Source organism: Polypterus senegalus, chromosome 3, assembly GCF_016835505.1.
Source record: "Polypterus senegalus isolate Bchr_013 chromosome 3, ASM1683550v1, whole genome shotgun sequence".
NCBI classification, from domain to species: Eukaryota; Metazoa; Chordata; class Cladistia; order Polypteriformes; family Polypteridae; genus Polypterus; species Polypterus senegalus.
In genome coordinates this window covers 109,626,065-109,653,280 of record NC_053156.1, presented here as the reverse complement: position 1 = coordinate 109,653,280, position 27,216 = coordinate 109,626,065, and the positions used below count along the sequence as shown (strand labels likewise).

The 27,216-nt window shown below is 37.1% G+C and overlaps 1 protein-coding gene across 1 annotated transcript; it reads left to right on the top strand.

Moving 5' to 3' along the window:
• Positions 1-2,728: 2,728 nt before the first annotated feature.
• Positions 2,729-26,950, top strand: myct1a (myc target 1a). Its single transcript, XM_039747788.1, has 2 exons — positions 2,729-3,233; positions 23,716-26,950. Exons 1-2 carry the CDS (start codon positions 3,176-3,178, stop codon positions 24,243-24,245), a joined length of 588 nt encoding a protein of 195 aa, XP_039603722.1. The 5' UTR covers positions 2,729-3,175; the 3' UTR covers positions 24,246-26,950.
• Positions 26,951-27,216: the final 266 nt, after the last annotated feature.

The window sequence follows — 27,216 nt, the reverse complement described above, 5'->3', positions numbered from 1 at the left end:
CAAGAACTTAGAAAAACAAGGAGGCTAGTTAGAGAAGAATTTCTAGGTATCTTAAAATATCTTCCTCTGCAATGCAAAACATCATAACAGCATTTCAACATATCTTAAAATAATTTTCTGTGAACTTCAAAATATATGAAATACACTGTATATCAAGATATCTTTAGATAACTTGCCACACATTTCAAGATATCAAAAATGAAGTATGAAATATCTTACAATTGCTTTCTGGACAATTCACCATCTCTTAAATGCATTTTAAAACATCTTAAAATGCCAGGAAGCCTTATTAAATATACAAGAAATTTCAAAGAAAATCATTCTGAGATACCTTGAAATTAATTTGACATATCTCAAAATGCATGGAAAGTTATCTTTACATGAATCCTTTAGGTTACTCAACTTACTGCTTAGGCAGAGTTGAATTTAACAAATTGTAAAATGTGACTGCATACATCACAAAATCTAATGTTACGTATCCAACTTACAGTACCTATCTCTTAAACCTGCTTATTCAATTACATACTAGAGCCTTTTCCATTAACATCAGACACAAGGTAAAAGCTCTTACAAGTCAAGCAAACTCATGTTACTTAACTTAAACTACACTTCTTTAGAATGAGGGAAGAAAACAGAGCACCTGGAGAAATCCCCTACCTGAGATTCAGACCCATGTCAGTGGAGCTGTGAGGCATGTAATATTAAAAACGAGTTATTTCTTAAATGCATGTTTATTGGAAATAGTTTATCTGGGATGTAAAGTCTCAGAATTGTATCTGATTATGATGTACTGAGCTAATATTTATTTATTTTAGTCCATGTTTTTATTTATCAAAATGAATTAGCAGAATGCAATTTTGTACTTCACACAGTTAATGCTCTTCTCTGATTAATCTTTCCTGTTGTTTTGATTCGCAAAGTCATGCAACGTACAATATATACTACTTATGCTGAATTGATTAATTAAAAATCTGCATTCTGTCCCATTGAGTTAGATTCTTCCTTCTCCAGTACTCCAGCGAAACTTCAGGCTGTTAGAATGTCAGTCTCTGAACCTGTGTGGTATCCATGTCTCTATCAAGGATACAAGCGAGGCTATTCATTACAATGATGATAAAAAAAAGTTCAAAGATACCTGAACCACCCACAATTTGTTTTAAATGGTTTTAATGACTCCTAATCTACTAGCTTTCAATTATTTCTCCTCAGCTATCTAAACATTTCTGGGTTAATAACAGAAAATTCTGGTGATGACAACTTCTTTAAGCAGCCTGCCAAGTTTCAAAATAGTGCTAGAAAAAGAAAACATGACTCACACCTGGAAAATACAGTTAACAGACTACACAGAGGCAACCTGACTTGCCAAGGATAAGTGTGCTGCCAAGGTGGCAAAGGGCACAGGGAATCAAGGATGCAGATAAACAGCAAATGACAAGGATGTTTGCTAAGAGACAGAGAGGTCATGGAAGGCTGGCAAGAGGCCCCAACACCTGCTGATGGTCCCCGACTGTGGAGCTTGAGGCCTGACTGTACACTTATGACAAACTTTAAGTGAGGACCGTCAGGAAGAATGGTACTCCCAGCTAGTAAACAGTCACTGGCCTAGTAGAGTATGGTTGCACTGGTCACACAGGGCTGAGGAATGCCAATTGGAACAGGAAAGACAATTGAAAGGAATTTAAGCTTAGTTTCATTACAGCCAAATAACAATCAACCTAACCCCAGAAGTAATGTTAGGACTCAAATGGAAGTGAACCCTGGATGGAGTTTAACCTCACACCACACCAGAAGACTAATTGAGTCTAGACTTGGAAGAAATGTCTGAAGCCAAAACTCACTGGCAGGGGGAATCAACTGTTGGAAATGCATTGGAAACAGAGATGGAAGGTAAAAGGGGGACTTCTTCATGAGGTATTTGAGAGTCAGGCATTTGGATAGGACATCCAAAGAGGCAGACACTGATATTTACCTCTTTGTTTAGATCCAGAGAAATTTTCTCATTGTTCTGAACTTTCTGTTCTCCTTTTCTATGACCTTCCATTGTATGTTTAAAAATAAACATGATATATTTTATATTTTTGGCTATCTTCACTCAAAAAAGATGGCAAAATTCCATATTAATCAGTTTAGGTAATCAACATAGTTTCTTTTAAAAAAATCTAGAAAACATAAAAAATTATAATCTATTGTACTGTAATAGGTCTGTGTGTGAGCAATATAGCAAGGCTGGTAGGACAAAATGGCTTTGCTTGATCAGTTTTTCGGGAGGACAGACAGAGGAGTTGTGCATTGCCAGTGTTATGAACTGTATAGGCAGCAGTGAAATGAAATTTTACATATGGTGAATGACAAATTTCTACCTAGTTTATATACACCATATCAGCACCCTGTTTGCATCATGGTGAGCTCCTAATTGCCCCTTTCTTGCTTTACCGGCTTTAATAAGACACATGCAACCTCACACGGTGGCTAATACCAAGTTTTCTCTATTAAATAAAAAAATTGAAAAAGAAATTAATCTTGATTGACTTCACTATACAGTATACAGTCAAAGGAAAGATAACGTACAGGCCACGACAGAGGAGAGAATAACGCCGCCCTTGACTTCCTTTGAACTGTCAAAATCTTAAAATGTTAAGCAGCAGTAAAATATTTATAGTTCCCGTTTGCATCCTCAGTGTTCACCTAATCCGAAATGCAAGGACTTCATAAAGACATCTGAGCTCCAGCACATCTGTAGCGAGTACAGCGCCGCTGTTTCTCTCACTCGCTCTCGCTCTCGCTCTCTCTCTCGCTTTTCTTTTTTGGTGTAAAAAGAGAGAGATTAAGCCCCTTGGCTTTCGCAGATGGAATCTCCAGCAGCCGGCCAGTTTAAACTGACGAAGCTGCTCTCCGCATTGTTCTTCGTTAATTAAACACGAGGAAATGACGGGAAAGGAAACTATTCCATTAATCCGGAATTCTGCGTTTCGCTGATAAAAACGCTCCGTTGCTAATTTAGGTTGAAAAGCAGGAAACGGGATAGTGAAGTTTCCTTTTTCACAAACAAAAAAGAAAAAAAGACAGCGACGTTGGAGGAAGGCAGTTGTATCGTGGAGCTGTGCGAACTAAGCGTATAACAAGTTGCATGTGATTTTCTTTGCTCTTCTGCTTTGGGGACACTTGCCAGGGTGTCATGGCTAATAATGACACTGAAGTCCAATCGAACGTAAAGTTGCCCGAAAACTTTTTTGGTAAGCAAGCTATCTATATAATGCACTTTTGACTGTTAAGATGTTGATTTATGTTCCCTTTATTTCTTTCTTTCTTTCTTTCTTTCTTATTGTCATTTAGGTGTAACTTATAATATAGTAAAATTACGACGGGGACCATGCGTTGTCACGATGCTTAGCGCCGCTTCTCCACAGCTCAAAGGTCCGATTCATAACCCTTGGTTTTCTGTGGTGGCGTTCTCTCGTTCTCCCGTGTTCGTCGTGTTTTCTCCAGTTACCGTGATTTCCTTCCACATCCTAACGATGCCCTGCTCAGATTTTTTGGTGAACCCTTGTTGGCCGAAATGAGTGAACACAAAAGTGTGCGTAAATGTAACCCGCAATGGAACCGCGACGTAGACTTCGGCGATCAGTAAATGGGCAGAAGGGCAAAATCAAAAGTAAAAAGACTCTTTCTTTCTTTCTTTCTTTCGGTTAGATTTCTACATTTTCATATAGGCAGTGGCATAAATAATTTTATAGCATGAATCAAGTTCCGTTTAAATATCTTATTAGTCGTAATTATTATTTAATTTTGTGTTGTTTTAATTTCAAAACAATCAATTCATTGTAGGTGTCACTCCATGATTTTTCTTTACTTTTGAAGCTTACATTCTTAAATATATGGCATTTTCTCTTAATAAATACCAGGTCATTACAATAAATGATTAGTTATGTTCTTTCTTTCAATTAATTTTTTTTTACATTTTCTTATAGACTATTACATTCATAGTTTTATAACATGAAACGAATGTGTTTAAAGGTCTTTCTTATTAGTCGCAAATATTGTTTAATCTTGTATTGATTTCATGTACAGTAGATAGTTAATGCAGCAATCTGTTCACTGTATGAGTGACTATATAACTTCTTTACTTTTACATTCACAGATATAGGTCATTTTTCTTAATAAATGCTATTGCATTGCAATAAATCTTTGGTTTTGTTTTCTTTCTTTCTAAATTTTTAAAATTGATTTTAACTTGAAAACTTTTATTAACCATATAAATGAGGCAGTTTGTACAAAAAGAAATGAGAAACTCTTTTTGTTTGTAATTCTAATACAGAGTTTTGGTATTTGGATTTTTTGAAATGACCATTTGGAGAGCTTATTAATGTAAAGATTTTGTTTGTTTTTTGAAATGATTGTTACTGAGTAATAAAGTGTTTATTAAAGATCAAAATGAAATCTTTCATTTTTCTTTCTTTCTTTCTTTCTTTCTTTCTTTCTTTCTTTCTTTCTTTCTTTCTTTCTTTCTTATGTATTCCCTAACAAATCTATTAAAACCACATTTTTGTTGTCTTACTCTAAATAGCTGATAATTATATTTTCAATTTATATTGATTCAACTAAATGTAGCACTACCTTTGCTACATGCAACAGAATAATGCAATCCTTTTCACAAACTCTTACAGCAATCTCCAGAGTTAAAATGTCAGATTATAAACTTTCTTTAAATTGTGTTGTCATAAACAGAGATTGCAAGGCCACATGTTTGTCTTCTTTCAAGTGTGTAATCCATTGTTAGGTGTGTGTACTAAGCAGTATATGCTGAACAAAGATGGGGTTGCATAGTGGCTACTGCTGCTAACCCATACATTTAGGAGACTGTTTATGCGGAGTCTGCATGTTCTCCCTTGTGCTTTTCACTTCAGAACTAGGAATTTCCTCCTACACCTCAAAGGTGTATGGGAATAATGGCCATCGCTAAACTGACCTTTTTAAATGATTGTGGATATGGGCAAGACTGTGCCCTGTGATGAGCTGGCACCCCATTCTTGTTTTGTTACTCCTTTTTTGTCCAAAACTGTTTAGAAGCCCTTGACCCTACACATGGATTAAGTGGATTTAGTAAATGTACAGATACTTCATAGAAGTCACCCATAGCAATGTGTTCTTCACTGATTGCACAACTGCAAGCCCACAATTTTCCAAATGTTCTGCATGTAATTTAAGGGTGGCAATCAGGTCTACAGTTAAAATACAGAGTGATTCAAAAAGATTCATCCGATTTCAAAGCTGCCATATTTTTACGATTGTAAGGTGCCTAGGAACCAATCGCATACCAATTGAAAGAGGGGGTGATAGAGTTCCGGACTGTCACTGGCATTTCTCAGCAAAGAGCACCCTTATTGCTGGATTGGCCATAAAGGAGCCCACGATTTGGCACTTCACTTCTGGCCCCCAAGATCACCAGATCTCATGCCGTGTGACTTTTTTTTGTGGGGGTACGTTAAGGATTCTGTTTATGTGCCACCACTCCCAACAACACTGGATGATCTCCAAAATCACATTAAAAGAGCCGTGAGTACAGTGACACCCGACGTGCTCAATCGAGTATGGGATGAATTTGATTATTGCTTTGATGTTGTCCGTACAGCTGGAGGAGGTCATATTGAGCACTTGTAAAATTACATAATAAACTTTATGCTCACCTAAACCATTTACAATTTACTGCATTGTTCTGTAATTGTTTACAAGTGAAATATATCATTTTGAAATTGGATGAATCTTTTTGAATCACCCTGTTGCAATCGTTAAACTTTCCTGTTTCTCTTTGCTTTGTTTGCTTTTCGTTTTAAGGTACTGTATTATTTCATTCTCCGGAATGTGTTGACTTATTAGATTTATAAGCTTGTCCCTGTATTCCTGTACTCATGTCAAAGTGCTGCCTCTAATTAGCTGTAAATGTATTACATTCTCATCCTTATCAAACAGTGAATTTAAACCCTTTAAAGCTTTCAGTGTCTTTTTAAGTACCATTGTATAGTAAACTGGTTCAAAAGATGAGACTTAAGGCTTTGCACCTAAAGCCTGTAAATTAGGCACATAGTCTTTCCCAATATGTATTACAGATACATTATATGACTGATTGCAATCCTTTAGAACTGAGGCTGTTATGTAGAATACCTGTATTTTCATATCAGATTTTACAAGAAGAACCTTGTAAACGTCTATGAGACAGAGAGAAACAAGAGAGGGCACACTGCCCCTTGTATGACACAAATAAGAGTAAAGTGATCTTTCATACTTGATTTAGCAATGGACTGACACTTTAGAGTCTTAGCGAAGGGAGCAACAGGAATCATGGAAGTCACCAAAGTTAGACGTGCAAAGCGTAGTCATAGCTCTGATTTGTGGTTGTAACTGACCATAATCATGTTCCATACATGAGGATGCCTTTGCAGTAGGCCTGCTTAGTGGTGTTAATATCTATCTTGTCTCTACACCTTTCATCTTAATAAGTACATTCCATTGAAGGAGTGCTGTTGAATGAAGAGGGCAGGCTAGAGCATTCTGGAACATTTATAACATAACATCAATCCATCATCCATCAACCTTCCAACCCCACTTTTCCAGGGCAGTGTTGCGGGGAAGCTGGAGCCTGTCACAGCAAGCATCAGATACAAGGGAAGAACGATCCCTGGACTGGGTGCCAGTCCAACGCAGGGTGAACACACGGAGACACAAAAGGGCCAATTTAGCAATGCCAGTTCACATAACCTGCATGACTTTGGACTGTAGGAAGAAACTGGAGCACCCACAGAAAACCCCTGTGGGAATTGGAAGAATATGAAAACGCTACGCAGGGACACAGGGTCGTAAACCCCAGTCTCCTTGTTGCAATCAAGTGCCAATAAGATAAGACACTTTAGATGACCGCTTGTCTTTTGAAAGAAACTCTTGTGGGATTTAAACTCAGGACACTCAGTGTATGAAGCAGCAGCACTACTCACTGTTTTTTCATCCCACCTTACAGAGTGGCTAATTCCCTTTTCTACCTTCCATTTCTGAACACATAACTAGTATAGGAGAAACCTTTCATGATTTAAGAATAAGAGTGCATTTATTTTACACAGGGTGCTGCACTCACAAAGTGGAATATGTTTTGCATTTGATAAAAATGAATTAATCTTTTAAAGTATTTGTTTTGTGAGGTCACTTGCTGATATGGGTTCACCAGGGCAGGAAGTGTACAAAAAATGCAAAGTATTACATTATATATAAAGTGCTGGCATTGTACGCCTGGGGATAAAGTTGAACTGGTGTGCTCAAGTGACAGAAAAATGTGTTTTAAAAATTATTTTGATACCATTAGCAAGGCTTTAGGGTACTTTTCTTATTATTGTCAAGACATAGCAAAACACAAAGAGTAAACCAAAGCTTAGTCAAAGATTCAAACAGTGCAGTAATACAAACATCATTTTCCCCAAAATTCCCTCAGATTTACCCAACTCATCTGACAGAAAAGTAATAATCGGTAGAATGAATATGAGCTTAGGTGGGTTCAAGCTAAGAAGTTACATTCACAGATACAGTGGGATGCAAAAGTTTGGTCAACCTTGTTAATAGTCATTATTTTCCTGTATAAATCGTTGGTTGTTACGATAAAAAATGTCAGTTAAATATATTATATAGGAGACACACACAGTGATATTTTAGAAGTGAAATGAAGTTTATTGGATTTACAGAAAGTGTGCAATAATTGTTCAAACAAAATCAGGCATGTGCATAAATTTGGGCACCACAAAAAAGAAATGAAATCAATATTTAGTAGATCTGCCTTTTGCAGAAATTACAGCTTCCTGTAGGTTCCAATGAGAGTCTGGATTGTGGTTGAAGGTATTTTGGACCATTCCTCTTTACAAAACATCTCTAGTTCATTCAGGTTTGATGGCTTCCAAGCATGGACAGCTCTCTTTAACTCACACCACAGATTTTCAATTATATTCAGGTATGGGGACTGAGATGGCCATTCCAGAATGTTATACTTGTTCCTCTGCATGAATGCCTTAGTGGATTTTGAGCAGCGTTTCGGGTCGTTGTCTTGTTGAAAGATCCAGCCACGGCGCAGCTTCAGCTTTGTCACTGATTCCTGGAAATTGGTCTCCAGAATCTGCTGATACTGAGTGGAATCCATGCGTCCCTCAACTTTGACAAGATTCCCAGTCCCTGCACTGGCCACACAGCCCCACAGCATGATGGAACCACCACCATATTTTACTGTAGGTAGCAGGTGTTTTCTTGAAATGCTGTGTTCTTTTTCCTCCATGCATAACGCCCCTTGTTATGCCCAAATAACTCAATTTTAGTTTCATCAGTCCACAGCACCATATTCCAAAATGAAGCTGGCTTATCCAAATGTGCTTGAGCATACCTCAAGCGGCTCTGTTTGTGCTGTGGGCGGAGAAAAGGCTTCCTCTGCATCACTCTCGCATACAGCATCTCCTTGTGTAAAGTGTGCCGAATGGTTGAACAATGCACAGTGACTCCATCTGCTGCAAGATGATGTTGTAGGTCTTTGGTGCTGGTCTGTGGGTTGACTTGGACTGTTCTCACCATTCGTCGCTTCTGTCTATCCGAAATCTTTCTTGGTCTGCCACTTCGAGCCTTAACTTGAATTGAGCCTGTGGTCTTCCATTTCCTCAATATGTTCCTAACTGTGGAAACAGACAGCTTAAATCTCTGGGACAGCTTTCTGTATCCTTCCCCTAAACCATGATGGTGAACAATCTTTGTCTTCAGGTCATTTGAGTGTTGTTTTGTGACCCCCATGTTGCTACTCTTCAGAGAAAATTAAAGGAGGAGGGAAACTTAAAATTGACCCCCTTAAATACTCTTTCTCATTATAGGATCCACCTGTGTACGTAGGTCAGGGGTCACTGAGCTTACCAAGTCAATTTGAGTTCCAATAATTAGTTCTAAAAGTTTTGGAATCAATAAAATGACAACGGTGCCCAAATTTATGCACCTGTCTGATTTTGTTTGAACAATTATTGCACACTTTCTGTAAATCCAATAAACTTCATTTCACTTCTCAAATATCACTGTGTGTGTCTCCTATATGATATATCTAACTGACATTTTTTATCGTAACAACCAACGATTTATACAGGAAAATAATGACTATTAACAAGGTTGCCCAAACTTTTGCATCCCACTGTATAATGGGCCAAAGAATGTATTTCTCTTATTAGGATCTTTTGTTTCTTTGCATGCTGGCTCATCTTAGCACCTGCAGCACCTCACTTCTATTCGCTGTGTGCTTATGTTTTTTGATATTTTACATGTTGCCCAGTGTCAAATGTTTCTGCTTTATTCTGAATTTGGGAAGAAAGTACTCTGGTAAAGTATGACATTTAGATTAGTCTTGTTCTTAAAATGTTTTTTCATTTTTGTTTAGTGACAGCCCTAAACATATTCAAACCTTTCTTAATTTCCAAGTAACACATTTTGTAATGTTTGCCATTTGTTACAGACCACTTTATATAATACAGAGCACAAGCTTCAATATTTTAATCCATCTTTCTGGCTAATACTTGTTTGACTAGTTTATTTTCTCATCATTTATATTCCTTTTTTTTATTTCGTCGTGTTTTATGCTTTTAGTTCAAAGGGCATGATTTCAGCCCAAAGCAAAGCGATTATAAAAACTTGAGTTTGAGCAAAACAGGCCTTAAACTTCTTGGCCATTTATGTAGCCTGGAAAGTGTTTTATAACAGCATCTTAGATACAGGCTCTAAAATGACTAATGCCATATCTGAGGCTGTTTCCTGCTATGTGCTCAGGAGACACCATTGGGATAGGCACTGGACTGCCCATTTATCTGAACATAATTAAGCCGGCTTGAGAATGTTATGTTATTAACATGATATCTTAGATTCTGGAGGTTGCCTGGCTCCAGTAATTGAGCCAGCTCATTCCCCTAACCCTGAATATTTACATTTTTATTGACCAGCGGATAGCAGTTAGCCCTGGGACAGGGTGGACATGCTCTCTATTCAATACACAAGCCAGATTAATGTTCTACTCCAACATTTAACACAAATTCCTGGACCAGAGGTGCTAGGAAGTATGCTTTAAGTAGGTAAATGTAGATGCAGGTTTAGGGTTAGTTATACTGTATTTACCTCAGTATATACAGTATAATAGTAGTGGTAGCACTGTCACATCTACAGAGTGCAGTGAAATTCTTACCTACATGCCCAACCAACATGCAATGCATAGCATTCTCCAGTGGCGTAATAAACAACAATATGTTAATGTTACAGGCAGAGTGGAATTCAAATTCATTTCACGCCTTTCACAAATATAATCATTGAATAAAAGCGGGAATGAAAAAAGCACTATTAGTACATAATATGTAATGACCTTACAAGACAGAGACCAAAAAAATGAAGTGTTGCATATAATATATTTCAGTATAAAACACTCTATAACCCGATAACCAATTTCCAGAGATTTACAATTTACAACTTGCTAAGAGCCAAGATATTGTAGCCTCCCATTCAGATTACAAAATATCTTTTAGTAAACCTTTTTTTAAAATACAGAATATAACTTTATAGGCTGCAGGGGTAGCTGGTAATGACATTGCAGGTAGATTCACCTTTTGGAGCAATTTATGTCTTACCCTATGTGGAAAAATAAACTTGTTTAGGCCCACTTGCTCTGTGAGTATATCTATTCTGTTCTGTCATGAATAAGTACACCAGACACAGCCAAACAGCCTGTTAAAGACTGGGCGTTAAAAATAATGTAAGACAACAGTAGACAATGTTAAATGAGTGAGTTAAATTGGCAAGGAATCCAAGCTTAAAATACATTTATGTGTTCATGTATCTGACCCCTGTATCTTGCAGTGGTATGGGGTTTTCAAGGAGGTATGAAGAGTGGCTAAAGTGTGGAGGCAGAAATTAGATGGCAGCACTATAGTTTGTGACACAACCAGGATGCAACACCATGAGATACTGAAATACAAATTGTTTTTTAACAGCATGTAGGGGCTGATGAATATTTCATTTGTTGGTATATGTGCTTTTGATTAAGTATGCTTCATTTACCACCACCTATATGTAAATGTTTCCCGTTTTGTCTGGTCTATCATTCTACCAAGATGCAACTGATTAAAAATATATTGGACTCTTTTGTGCACTGACTGTGCACACAGTTGTCCGTTATCAGTTAAGACACAAAAGGACTTTAACTTTAGAAACCCTAATTTACATCTGTCATGGATGGTTTTACAAAAGAATGGGTGTGAAAAGGGAGACTCCCATTGCTGCTGGCTTTTACTAGTTGTTTATTCTGAAGCCAGCTTTTACTTTTAGTTATTGTCTCTTTTTGGCTTCATTTCTGTTCTCATTTTGTAGCACAAAGCCTTGTTGTTGAGTAGATATGGGAAAAGAGCTGTCATGCACTGTATATCTTGTGAGCTTTATTCAGTTTTTTTTTCAAATTTGTAGAAATACATTTCTTGTTGACATTTTGCTCTCTTAATTGCTACAAAATATTTTTGTTTAAAGTACAACAGTTAACCAACACTAAATGCATTATCTATCCATCTATCCCACATATTTTATCTATTTTCTAATTTTTACCCACATTATTTTTATGAAAGTGTTGCAGAGAGCCAAAGCCTGTTACTGCAGCATTGGTGACAACAGGAAGATCAACTCAGGAAAGGATACCAGTCTAATGCAGGAAACATTTATGAGCTGGCAATTAAACTAACATGCCTGCATATGGAAGGAAATGGCATAGCCCACATAGACAGAGGAAGAAAGCTATGGGGTGTCGCACTCTTTACAATAAATATTAACTGCTAATTCAGATCCTTTTACCCACTCCCACATGAGTAATATTCATTTGGAAAGAACTAAGATATTACTTTGATGCAAAACAGTTACTAAATTGGAAATATACCCAATGGATTCCTCTGTTTGAGCCTGACTGGTTTTCCAGGCATTAAGAAGTTTTTCATCACTTAGAGAACCATAGACACATGAAATAAGTTACCAAGTAGTGTAGTAGACAGTAGAACTTTGGGGGCCTTCCAAGCAAGACTTGATGAGTCTTTAGAAGAATTAATGAACAGAACTTGCAATCTTTGTTGGGCTGAATGGCCAGTTCTCATCTAGATTGTTTTAAAGACTGCAAAGCCTTCTCCACTAGACTTGTCAATCTCCTGCTCCTTTCTTCCCTCACTCGTGAACAAGATCCCAAGATACTTACACAGCTTCACCCAAGGCAGCACCACATTCCTTACCTGGAGAGGGCATCTACTCTTTTCCAGCTGAGAACCATTACATCGGATTTGGAGGTGCTGATCCTCATCCTGGCCACTTCACACTTGGCTGCAAAATGCCCCGATGAAGCAAACAGGATCACATCATCCACAACAAGTAGAGATGCAACATTGAACTTACATGGGCCATGTTCTGTGACTCCACTGTTGTGGCAACTGTGCAGATCTGCAGATGTAAGGTCATTGGTGCCAGTTGGTGTCTGTTGTGTTGGTAATCCCCAAACATTTTTTTTTTATTATTTCATTGAATGTATTAAAAACAAGTAACATTCCACACAAACAAGTCAAACTTGACAAAACTTAATTCAATTCAACCCCCACTCATGAGAAAGAGAAACTTTAAGAGTAGAAAAGAGGGGAGAGAATCCATTTCCCCAATATAAGTAATCCCCAAACATGATGGTGGATGCTAGTAGTAAAGGGAGATGTCAGACTGAAGTAGGAGGCCTTTCAAGCTTGGTTAGCTGACAGGACTCCAGATTATAACTTGAGTTGACAGGTACCAACTGGCCAAATGGAGCACAGCAGTGGAAGCAAAAACTCAGGCAAACACATTACCTTTAATATCAAATACTTTTTTTGTATACCACAAACCCATGGTGACATTACTAAGGCTAAAGTAACAAAAATGATCATTTATTAACTTAAAAATAAATTGATGAGTGATACAGAAGGAGTTAGTGCAAACTATAAAAAAAAACAATAAAAGCGTATGCTAGTTAAAACTACCTAGTACAAATAAGGGCTCTAATTTTCCAAATGGTGTATAGTCCACTTACCCAGACCACTAAATACAACACTACATTATACTATTTCTTATCTTGCATACCTTTCTCTCAAACCACACTAGCTTCTGTTCCTCCCAGCCAATTAAGCCCTTTTCTATTCCACACTCACTTTAAACTACAGAAGTATTTATGAGTTAACTTGGGAGATACTAATGAATTTGCCCCTCCAAAACACCTTTGAAGTTGCTCCTAGGGCTCTCTGGTGGCCTTGGGTGTCTATGAAAGTTTATAAGTCTATGAATCATTGAAGGTTCAGGTAACACTGCAGGGGCCTAAAAGTAAAACTGTTTTTTTTCCAGCAAAAATATAAGATGAAAATGAAATAGAAATAATTAATAATTGCAATACTTTTGTCTTAGAGATTATAAAGGCTTTGGCTGCTTCCACAAAGTGGCGATGCAGTATATTTTAAAATATTTTATTTTAGAGATATCCATACTCGCTGCAAAAGATTTGGCAGTTTATTGTTGCAGTGTATAACGCTTGAACATAAAGTATCCCTGTGGTCTGGAAAGCAAGGCAGTTGCTGCTGATTTGTCTCCTTACTACTGGCACCGCACTCATGTTTAAAGTAAAACCAACAAGATGTTGGCTTAGAACTCACTGACTTAACAATGGGGCAAAACGGTCTGCTGTCTGCTGATTGAGACACCCAATCCGTCTCACTAGAAATAATAGTTTAGTTGTAACTGCCTTTAAGGGGTGCATCATTCCCTTGGAAACCTAAAACCACTCACTTAAGACCGTCTCATTAAAAACTAGATTTACTGCAATTGGTAAAGGCTGAACTGTGGGCTGCTGAGAATTTGCGTTTGTAGTAATAGCTCGGTGAATAACCTTCGCTGTCTATGGAAAATCCAAACAACAGTGGAAAATTCAGCATTTAAGCGGCATCACACTTTCCTGTTGAGTCTTCGTGGCATTTGTGGTGTACGACTTACTTATAATGAGCATCCAAAAGCCCCTACATTAATAAATGAATCACAAATGTTTGTTTAAGGTTATGCAGTCAAACAAAAAACAACTGGTCCTGACTTTCAGCAAAAAAAGAGAGCAATATTAATTTCAAATAGAAATAAGTTTTTACTGCATTACTAAATTTGCAGTGTTGTCATTTAAGCATGTTTTAGTAAAAACAAATTTTAGTAAAAAATGATAAAAATTAATTCCACAGCAGATTACAAAAAAAAAGTTAAAAGCACATACTAGATAAAAGCTCTGTAGCCTTTTACTTTTAATTTTCATAGAATTGTTATGGCATTAATCTTCACTAATGTTTTACTTTTAAATATACATGGTCACACATTTAGATGTCATATATATGGCTGCTGGCTTTCATTGTGACCAGTTTTTTGTTCAAATGAGTCTTCCTGTTACTTCCCGAAATAATAAAAAATGGCATTCATTTGAATTTGTGTGCTTAATGTGTGTAAAAAGGGTTAATTACTTTTATGGATGAACCAAATGAAATTGACTGTATCTCTAATATTTTAAAATAACATAATGTAGTCAGACTTACTTACTCCATTTCAGGCTCACAGAGGACCAGAGCCTGTATCAACACTGGGCATAAGGCAGGAACCAACATGGTCAGGGTGCCAGTCAAGTTCAAGGCTCAATTATACACACATGCACACGTTCAATAAAAATAACAGACACGTTTTTGAAATGTGGAATGAAAATTCATGCAGATATGAGATAAATGTGTAGTCTTCACAGGGATTCTGGAACAATTTTAGGATTTGAATCTAGGCTGCTGGATCTGGGTAGCCTCTGTGTCATCTAGATTAGTTTATATTAGATTAGAAAAATTTTATTAATCCCAAGGGGAAATTTAGTTGCATACAGCAGCAGAGGCATAAAAAACAAAGATACCATCTCACATGACAAATACCACAGTCAAATCAATATATAAATAAATAAATACATACATACATACACAAATATTTGTGCAGAAATAGCATATTAAAGAGTATTCGTATTTAGTCTGCAAGCAGCAAGCAGAAAAGATGCCCCGAGGTGCTTCTTATCACACCATTGAAGAATGAGCTTGTGGCTAAACGTGCTCCAAGAGAGTGCCTCCTGGAGGGGATGCCTGACCTTCACCTATAGTGACATCACACCAGTGGTCTCCAGTCCCCTTCCACTTTACTGGGCTGCCCGTTTCTGCTGATCTACATCTAGGTACCCTTTATAATAAGTTCTTTTTGGAAAATCTTTCACTTTACTTGTCCCAAAGTACCCCAAGCCTATTCCTTTCTCTCAGTGTCCTAATTGGCTAAACTATAGGGTGGTCCAGATCTAATTATGTAATTTTCATTACGCTATAAGTTATTAAGTTTATTGCATAGAAAATCACCCAAAAAATCCCAGACCATCGAAAGGTTTGTGAACTGATGACATGAAGAATCGTCTTCGCGCCAAACTGAAATCATCCCTGCATAAATCAAAGTCATCCAGACGATCTGGATCTGCATAATTAGATCTGGACCACCCTGTAAAGATGTGACTAATATTGCTGTTTGATGAACACCATATAAATATATGTGTTACATGTAAATGTACTGGCCACTCCAAACATGCATACTGTATTTTGAAATTAAAAAATACATTTTTAAGACTTACAACTAATCCTTTTACTTAATTACACAACTTGTCATGGATCTGTGCACAGTGAGTAGATGCATTATGCTCATTATTGTCTTATCTTTGGGCTCTCAAAAGTAATTTTCCATATAGCCAGCTTGTTTAATATCAATATACAGTATATCAATTTTATGAACAGGCTTTCTAAAAAAGTGGGTGATTAGCAATGAGAAAGCAAAGCTGATCCTGCAGTTAATTGGTTGCTTCTCTGCAATACTAACTGATTTATGGTGTGACCTGTACTGCAGAAGTAATCCAGTATTAATAAATTACAGATCTGGAATGATAGCTGTAAGCATTCAAAATGGTATAAGGCGTGGTAATGAAATCTCATAAACTTGCCTCACATTGTCCACATTTTTCTGTGAAATAAACCATTCTTTGTGAATAATGTAATCCAGATAGAGTGTGCTGAGATGGGGTAAATAATTGTGAATTCAGCTGTCAAAGTCAAAGAAGGCAGGGGCAACAGTCTGGCCTTAAGGCAAACCTGCAGCTGCAGCTCAACAACACCACTGAGACAGAGCACACCTAATTGTCAAACAAGATTCTCCTTTAAACTAAAAGTTTTCATATTCATACTATACGAAAGAGAAAATTTTATTTTAGAATCCATACAACGTCTTTCACCGGAAGCACCAAGAAAATGGATGGATGGATGGATGGATGGATAATAGTAGTAATTAATTAAATAATAAATGCAGAAATTAAGTAAAATAATATAAATTAATTATAACACCACCACAGTAATTATTGGGACTAAAAAGAGGACTTACTTTTTAGGCTTTAAGCAAAGATATAACAAAGTACTGTACATTATGAACAGCAAATTGACTGTATATTGCTTGACTCTTGATTAAAGACAGCATAGTATAGGGTTTCTTTCCCATATTAGCAAGATTTTTGCCTACCATATAAACATTATACCACAACGTAATAAGGCTGGCCACACACCCACAAAAAAAAAATACAAATTCCCTGGACAGTTATGTCACTGGATCCCAACTGCATAACTCATACCAACAAGCTAATGGCTGAAACCACTAACTCTATCTCTGTCTCTCAAACTAGACCTATCTTTAGAGTTGTTAGTGCACCATAAACACAATAAGGAATTAAATGTAAAGGCATTGATGTACTGTGATGTACTGTAGTTCTATGTTTAAAAATATTGAAAAAAGTAAATACATTATTTTTTATCTCATTTTGACTAACTGTTAAGTACAGTCTATTCCTTTCATCCACATAATTGGGTTTTACAGAAGGCAGGGTTGCCTCTCAGCTGAGAACTATCTTATTCTCTATATTTGCATTTTTGTGTACTTTCTCCACAGTGCAGTAACATACAAGCTAATCTCTTGATTAGCGATTGTGCCAAGGTTGCTGTGCTGAACCTGCTTCTGCTAGGCCGAGCACCAGTTCCCCACACTTCTGACCAACTGTCATATGAAATATTCATGGATGTCAGGCTTGATTAATAAGCACATATTGAATGTTATTCAGTCAGGAAATTTACAAAAGAATTCCCAAAATGCAAGAAAAAAGGAAGAGTTGAAATTCTTTATGATAAGTAAACCTACAGGAGTGGGTCAATGAAGATGGTAAAAATAATATTAGAGGGGAGAGTACACCAAATTAAAAATCTGAGAAGTTGATCTTCAATTTGTCTATCAGCTATTTGGACCAAAATGTATTTTGTTATGGATGCAGTACATTTCTGTACACTATTTCACAGCTTATAACATACCATTCTCAAACTTGTTCAATCAGGGTTGTGGGGAGCCAGAGACTATCCTATCGACATCAGACACAAAGCAAGAACTAACACCATATGTGAGGCCATCACAAGGCTAATTTAAACAGGATGGTTTTCCAAGTATCTAATTAACCAACAAATACAGCTTTAGGATGTTGGATGTAAATTAGAGAAAAATGTATTTAGCCTCATTGAGAATATGCAGACTTCACACAAAGAATCACTGGATGCAGGAGCAAACAAAGGATGCTTTTAACTAAATAATAACAGAATGTAATATTCTCAGTCCTGCTTCATATTGTAAAAAACAAAATACAGAGTAAACAGATAAAAGTGAATAACCATCCAACAGAATACTGTATTACATTTTGTGGTACATGCACATTTTTCAAACAGATAATGAACAATAGTTAAGAGATTTCACCTTCAACATTTAAGCTCCAAAATTGTAGCATACATTAGTGGCATAAACAAGTTTGTCAAATGATTATGAAACTGTAGCATGATTGTGTTATAGACTAACGGTCATTCAACAGCCAAGTCACGATACCTTTAGGAAGCTGATTTAAGATGTGTTTGGTTTAATGAAAGATCTCAACGGTCTTATCTGCTCTTTGGAATTCTAATGTGCTGTAATTCTAAACCCTTCTCTTGCCCTGTGACTCCATGAATATATCCATAACAAAATCCTGCACAAAGCATTGCAAATGCATCCACTTATGAAAAAGCAATTGCTCCAAACAGTCATCAGCAAATCATCTTAATTGCCTTTCACATCAGGATAATTATTTTCTGTTTATTACAAATTTATGTAAGTAAAACATGACATATTTCACTGTAAGTTAATCCCATTTAAAATGTTTTGCACACAATAAAATTAATATTAGATTGTCTGTGTTAACAGTTTACCCATCAATTCATCCATTTATGGAACCTGCTTGATCCAACTGGAGAATCACATGTTACGTTGCGATAATTGTTACTATCCTTCAAGGCCAATAGTAATGCCAATATAATTATCTGATTTTATTTTTTTTAATGATTTTTAATGATATTTTTTAAGTTGCATGGTATATTTTGTTCTTACGGTTTAATTATGTTATTGTAATAAAAAGTATGAAACAAAATTAATGCAATGTTTCAGTAGTGAAACTTTATAAAATTGCCATCCATTTTGTAAAGCCACTTATCCAGAGGGTCACAGGGTATAGACAATATTTATAACACAGTTACAACTAGAAAACATCCATCCATCCATTATCCAACCCGCTATATCCTAACACAGGGTCATGGGGAGTCTGCTGGAGCCAATCCCAGCCAACACAGGGCGCAAGGCAGGAAACAAACCCCAGGCAGGGTGCCAGCCCACCACAGGGCACGCACACACCCATACACCAAGCACACACTAGGGACAATTTAGAAATGCCAATGACCCTAACCTGCATGTCTTTGGACTGTGGGAGGAAACCGGAGCACCTGGAGGAAACCCACACAGACACGAAGAGAACATGCAAACTTTCCAGGGAGGACCCGGGAAGTGAACCTCGGTCTCCTAACTGTGAGGCAGCAGCGCTACCCACTGCACCTACTAGAAAACAAAAAGTATGATTTTCCTAGCATTATGCATTTTGTATGTATGAATGTTTGATAAGCTTTTTGTTCTGTCTGCCACAGGGGTAGGCAATGTCGGACCTGGAGGGCTATGGTGGTTGAAGGTTTTTGTTCAAACTCAATTGCTTAATTAGAAACCAATCTTTGGAAGTCTCAGACCTTATTTAATTTTATGGCACGTTAGTCTGCAATGTTAAAGTTTGTTCTTATATCATAGATTTTTTTCCTTTACAAGAATATCATCCAAATGATTTAAAGCCTAAAACAGATAATTTTCCATCTGTGACATTTTTCTCTTAAGTGTTCTAAACCAAATAGTGCATTATGAATCCACACAGGTTTAAATGGAAAGAAGTTAGAAAGAAAACTGCTGGCTTCTTTGTCATTTGCATCTTATTGCTAATAAGGAGCCATTAAACACAGTGAATGCAACTGTTTAAGATTGAAATAGGCAATTAAGGGTGGAGAAAATGTCACTTGAGGAATAAGTGCTTCATGAGCAATAATTGAATTCTCATTTAGAATCTGAGTTGGAACAAAAACCTGCATCCACTGCGGCCCTTCAGGACCAATGCTGCCCACCCCAGTCTGCCATATAGTGATTTATATTTATGTAAAAGGCATCCCATATATTCTGCAACTTTCATGTTTTAACAGAAAGATTTAAAGTAAAACTAGACCTCAACCACAGACTTCAGCCATTATAGAATATATTTCTGGTTTCATTCAGCCCTGCATGTTTAACTTCTTTTGGCTGCTCCTGTTAGGGGTTGTCACAGCGGATCATCTTCTTCCATATCTTTCTCTCCTCTACATCTTGTTCCGTTACACCCATCACCTGCATGTCCTCTTTCGCCACATCCATAAACCTTCTCTTAGGCCTTCTTCTTTTCCTCTTCCCTGGCAGCTCTATCCTTAGCATCCTTCTCCCAATATACCCAGCATCTCTCCTCTGCACATGTCTAAACCAATGGAATCTCGCCTCTCTGACTTTGTCTCCCAACCGTCCAACTTGAGCTGACCCTCTAATGTACTCATTTATAATCCTATTCATCCTTGTCACACCCAGTGCAAATCTTAGCATCTGTAACTCTGCTACCTCCAGCTTTGTCTCCTGCTTTCTGGTCAGTACCAAAGTCTCCAACCCATATAACATAGCTGGTCTCATTAGGGTCCATATTCATGGTTATTTAGAAACCGATGCTTAACACAAGTGTAAGCTTCATTTTATTTAGATAGATAGATAGATAGATAGATAGATAGATAGATAGATAGATAGATAGATAGATACTTTATTAATCCCAAGGGCAAATTCACAATTTATGGTAAATGCAGTAACTGGTTACTACAAGATCCGTCAACTGCAAGAACAGTAACATCAATGTACCACCTCTTTAAAATACAGTGGCGTGCATGTAACAACATCCATACTTTAGATTGTCAAGGCAAAGACCAACAATAGTGTGGTGCTAGAGGCACTGAAAAACAAAATAGTAATAGACTTTGTAAGTTTGCAGATGTGATATGAATTTTGAGTAAGAATTTTGCTTTACATTTTGTTTTGATAAATGGCATTTTCGACTGATGTGAGTCTCATGTTAACAACTATTACCTTTGGTATAATGTAAATAGTGAAGAGATTTGAGAATGCTACTCAGACAAATTCAAAATCCAGTATAATGGAGTGCATTCAAGATGATTACATTTTCATTCAACCATTTTAAAAACCTGCTTTTTTCATGCTGAGAATAAGAAGGATCAAAGTACATTAGACAAGAGTCATCATAAACGAGACACCAGTCATTATGTTTTGTCACACTAAAGGACACTCAATCTGGATAAATTTAGTGTTACCAGTCACACAAAAATTGTCATTTGGCACCTTTATATTATGCAATTTTCGTGCAGCATTATGGCATCTCTTACAACTTGAATAAACACTGGAAATGTAATTTTTTTTTTAAGGAATGTCATCTGAAAGTATGTTTTCTTAAGAGAGGTACACAGTACAGTAACAATTGAAGGAGGCTGCTAATTTGCCTTTTAAACTTAAAAAGGTTAAGGGCTCAACATTCTTAGATACAGTGAGGGAAAATCAACTTACTATGCCTAAAAAACACATTGCAAAATCGTTAATGTTTTGAAGATGAATTGCAAATTTGTAAATTATGCCATAAATCATTTTGAGTTAAAACAAAAAAGAAGAGACAGTAATTTGTATTTGCAGCAGTGAAACATGTTTTTATTCTGTTTCAGATCCTCATGTTCTTACAAGAAAATCAATATAAACTGTGAAATACAGGCTCCTCTTTGTCAAATGCTCAGTACTCCTGAAATTCAACTAACTTGTAATTGATATTGAAGTTAAATTAAAGCATCTTCTAAAGGCTTTGGACATAGCAAGCATTTGATAATTGCTTCAACAAACATTCATTTTGTTGTTGTCTGTGTTTCTTAAAACAGTATGCTTTAAAGAATTCCATCAAATTTAAAAGTCTCAGTTGACTGAGGATTTATATCTGGATTTATATAATTATCAAACACTTGCTACACAGTATTGATTTAATCAAGATGCACATTCTCCTTAAAGCATTTGGGAAAACTGAAATTTTCAAGCCCCACAATATAAAGGATTGAAGTTTATTAATACAGAAGGTGATGTTTCTCTGCGAGTCTAGCGTCCTATCACAATTAGTATTTTGCATATATCTAGTGTGCAAAGTACAGTATATTAAATATAAAACACTCTGTGTTGGAGTTTGCTGTTCTTGGGATTTGGGGGATCATTTTAGCCTTCATCCCAATAACTTCAATTAGAGGCCAATTCTTGCTCTTCATTGAACCCCTAATTTAATGAATGTTCTTGCTTCTTTTGTACTGTTGTAAATTTATTGCATTGGTTTTAATTGTCTTTGTAATTTAGAAAAAATATTGATTTTCTTGAGCTGGGATATAAGCAAATACTAGGGATAAAGTTAGTTGCTGCTCCTTCCAGAGTCTCCTTACATTTTTTCCCCATCTTCCTGGTGATGGTTTATCAAGGAAAAATAAGCAGAGCAGGACAGGGCTAAGTGAAGACAGAGATGGAAATACCAGCATTGCCATTGAGCATGCAAATCAGAAAGAAAGGCACTACCTGGCAGCATTAGAACCGGTTAATATACTGGGAGATCCCTAAAGAACCAGGGGGACTGGTGCAGGACTAAAAGAGAGTGAAAGAGAGTTGTGACCTAGTAGGAAAGTTGCAGAGTTCTCATTCTAAGCAGATGACTCCTCAGCTTTTATGGATACCTGGTCCTGCTTACAAAATTAAGGAAAGGCCATAAAAGATTGACTAGATAGGAGAATATCTCCTACTTGTAATCCACAAACATTGGTATTGTTTCAGAAGAATTTAGGTCAGAGGTAAAGCCTGAAGACTAGCAGAAGCATTTATAACTTTCTAGCCCGTTATGTTTCAGGACATGATCCTCCAACAAAGACAATGGGACATGCTGCCATGTCTGAAAAATCTTGTTCATTAAGGGCTGCCTATAGCTTAAGGTTGCAAGGAACACAAAGAGACACTCAAAAGATTTCAAGCCTAATTACAGCGTAGACAAAGAAAGGCCACATTTGATTCTGGAAAGTGATTCCAGGAGTGGGTTACAGCGGCCCCGTGCCAGAGACAATATTGAGTTTAGAGCCCGAAGAAAGGCAGTGTGAAACAATTTGCATGGTGTCCCTGTTTATTTGACATGAATAACATATTTTCCATAAAACATGTTAAATACGGTTATTGGACAGGCATTCAGGTTACTGATTAGAAGAACCAGACTAAATCATATTTATGGGTGACATAGTTACATATTTAGTGGTGACTCTTTTTGCAACAGAAATTGTTGGTATTTACAGTAATTCTAGTGTTCACATATTCCTCAGAACTGAACAGCCATTTAATCTTTTAGTCTTACCATGACTGCCTTTCACACCCTTATATCACACACAATTTCTACCCATTTGTTTCATCTTTGTTTCCATTTCTTCTTGCCTTTTCTCGCTGTGATATCTTCTCTGCCTAGTCCACCTGAAGTAAATACCTAATGAAGAATTGTGATTCTTTCTTTTTTCATATATTTTAGTATGAAGTAAGGCTTTTCCATTTTTGTGCAGTCGAGGGAATGAAAAGTAACATGCTTAGAAATTTTTCACTGACCATCCTTTCAAAGGGGTCTCCTGTTCAAAGCAGCAGACCCAGTGAAGCAAGTACTTCCCTGTGGTCCTATTTTTATGTTCTTCTCTCTCTCTCTCTCTCTCTCTCTCACTCTTTCTCTCACAGTTTTTCAGATGTTGATATTATGTTGTGGGCCATTTGTGACACAAATTATGACATTTTCAATCCACTCAATCCAATTTTGGATTATACTGTATTGTGTCAGCTAGTAAAGAAAGGAAAACCATGTAGAAATACTTGGCCTGTATGTATTTTTCTTTGTATATTTAACATATAATGTGAAGCTGGTGTTGTGCTCGTATCTACTGTTTCGGGGTGACTGTTGTAAATAACAAAACTTTTGCATTTTTTATCTCTCCACAGAGAACCTTATACTTTCTTTCAGCCTATCTATGCTGGTAGGCCTGATCATTGGTGCCTTGATATGGCTCTTCTTGACATGGCTATCTCGACGTAAGGCCTCAGCTCGCATCTCTGGGCGAAACTCTCGTCAAGCCCGACATTCCTCCCACAACTTAATACACTGTCGGTCGGGTATGTACCGCAACAGCAGTTATGACCGGCGAAGTAACAACAGTCTGGCAAGTGCCGCTGCTCTCACATTCCAGCGACAAGCTTCTCTGGAGCAGCCAGACCCATTTGCCAGGAAGCCTAGTTTCAGAGCCTCCACATTTCACCCTTTGCTGCAGTGCAGTCAGATTGCCCGGGAGGCAGAAGAAAGCAATCAATCAGCACTTCCCAGAAGTAACACAGGCTCGTCAATAAATACCAGCAATATGGCCCGTCCGGAGTCCTTCTGGTCGAACAGCAGTCTTCGGGGTTTTCATGCCACACACACACCTCCTCCTGCATATGAAACTGTTATACGAGCATTTCAAGAAACATGCAACTGAGTGTACTGGAGACAAAATGAAGTGTGGGAGAGTAAATAAAATGCAATTTATGTTTTATTTAACCAAATATTCTAATAAATTTGGAATGTAAGGTAGCAGAGCTACACACCTTAAGGACTGAGATATCTACTGATCCAGTGGTAACCTCAAAGGCAGAAGAAGAATACATGACAGTAAAGCAAATGTGGTGTACATCAACCTCCAAAGTTTGTGAGAAGAGGCCTAGTGTTTCTGTAATATGGGATTTTTTAAGGCATCTTTATAACTTATCTACTGATCAGCTGTTAGCGATTTTGGAAACCTTGTGATTTTACTGCACAGAGACTGCTCACTCAGTTTTTAGTTTGTCGAAATAGTGGACTGAATGTCTTTATAACAACAATTGTCTTAACAGCTAAATTTAATAAAATAATCAAAAGGTGACTCATACAGTATCTTACATTTTGTAAAGTTGCATATAAAGGTAATTTTTTCTGCTTGTTCTGAGGACTTTAGGCAGCTGTTTTTTCATCTCTGCTGTGGGTGCTTTTTATTTTAAGCTTTTATGTTTATTATACATGCATTGTAAAGGCTGATACTCACCTAATTAAAGTAAAACCTTTTATTAAAAAATAACTGTTTGGGGTTATGGCCAAGTCAAGGGCCTTTTCAAAAGTATCATTTATTGCAATGATCTCCATGTCCATATGCAGTTCATCTAAATAAAGCAAGTATGGCAATACATTTTTTTTAAATTAACTGATTTGCAAAGATTCCTGTAATCATGTATTGCAAAAAAATTCTAAATATGCTAAAGGAGCGCTTCAGCCATGGTCTCCTTTACGTATCCTAAATCAATAAAATTAATTAATTTTAGTTTATTCTTACATTTTGCTGCAAATAGGCTCTTATACCATACATTAATTAAAATTTCTATTAAGTCGAATTTGTTCACTGTGGTTGTCAGACTCTGTCAAGATTGTGTCTTGTCAGCACTCGTATTTGTTGTTTTCATGGGCAGGATATCAATGTGCAGTGTTGAGCTGGGAAGGTTAGGGGTAGCATTGTTGCTTTATGCAGTTGATGTGCTCTTTCACTCATCTGACTGTGACATTCAGCACACACTGCGTGGGATTCGCTTCAGAGTGTAAAACAGCTGGGCAGTAGAGGTTACGGCTGTCTCTCAGAAGAGAGTAGATTGTTCTATCCAGGTGTCAGGGGACAACTGCACTTACTGGAGGAGTTCAAGATCGGAAAGTGGATTGGAGCGACACCTGCTATTCCGCAGGTGCTGTTCCAGTGTGGGGTGGTAAAGCAGGAGCTGAGCCTAAAGACAAAGCTCTTGGTTTACCAGTTAATCCACATCCCTGTCCTCACTTATGGTCATGAGCTGTAGGTATTGACCAAAAGAATGAGATCATGAATACAAGTGATAGAAGTCAGGTTTATTTGCAGGGTGGCTGAGCTGGCACTCCGTGATAGAGTAGGAACCGCAGAGATTTTGGAGAGCCTCAGAGTAGAGTCGCTGCTATTACAGAGTGAGAAGAGCCAGTTGAGGTGGTGAGGTGGTTTGGGTTGGGAGCCACCCCCCACAAACGCTTAAAAAATATGGTTCTTTAATGGCACTTTATAATTGTTTACTGGGTTGTGTGGTTCCTTGTAGAACTATTGTTTGACAAAGCACCCTTTCATTCTAAGAAGTGTTCTTTACATGTGAAGTTGGTTCCTTGTGCTTAGAAAAACTTCCTAATGTGTGGAAAAAACTGAAATCTTTAATGTATGTTAAGCTACCTAGTAGGACACTTAACTGTATAGGGCTTGTTATGGATCTTAATAAATAAAGGTTCTTTCTGGATTGTTCATGTGGATGGGTCTTTTGGGATCCAAAAATGGTTCCCCTATGGCATCGCTCTGAAGAGCCACTATGGCACCTTTATTTTTTAAGAGTGTAGAGCTGCTCTGTGCACATCCCACTGGAGACCAGGACACACTGGAGGGATTATATCTTCCATCTGGCTTGGCAAATTCCCCAGAAAGAGCTGGAATCTGTAGCTGGGGACAGAGAAGTCTGGGTTGACTTCCTCGGCCTGCTGCCACCACGATCATAGCCAGGAAAAGCAGATAAGACAATGAGTTAAAAGGGGATGAGATATAAAAACACAGAACTATATAACCACACAACAATGTCATTCTTCAGCATATAGATCTGTTTAGTTAAGAATAATAAATAGATTCATAAACCTTCACTAAAATTGAATACAAGTAATGTGAACAAAAGAATTAGCCAATGGAGACCCAGTCAAGTAAAGGATAATCAAAACTCAAATATTATATTACAGTCCGATTAGGTATGATGTCTTCAAGATTTTGTTGCAAAAGAGCATCTAAACAGCAAATAATTGCTGAGCTTTACTCTGAGCAGCTCCTATACGTCCAAAGACTTAGCATTAAGTCAATTACTCTGCCCTGTGGATTAAGGTCTTATTCTGCATTTCTGTACATGCTGTGATAAACTGGCATACAATCCAGTCCAATTTGTTTCTCCTTTTTTTCTCTGTAATCTATTTTTTTTATGTGTTTGTTTAATCTTGTTTACTGCTTTTATTTTAATTATTATTTTCATTATTGACAATGTTTTTTTATTCATTAAAACCCTTTGAGCTACAGTTAATCTGTATGAATGGTGCTATGTAAAATAATAAATACATACACTGAATGCCATGAAATTGTACTTATCCCTGTGTGATTTTCAATATTATTATTTGTTTATCCACTATGAATTTGGTCAGATGTTTTTATAGGTTGTAGTAGAAGGCTGACAAAAGTTACGACATCAAGATGTAATGATTTTCCATTGGATAATTTGTCAGGATAATCAAACATGCAATCATCTGGTTTGAAAAAGCTATTGCCCAGTCCCCATTAAACAATACTTAGACTCAGCTGTTATAAACACTTTGATTAATAATCAGGCCTGACTTTACGCAGGGTC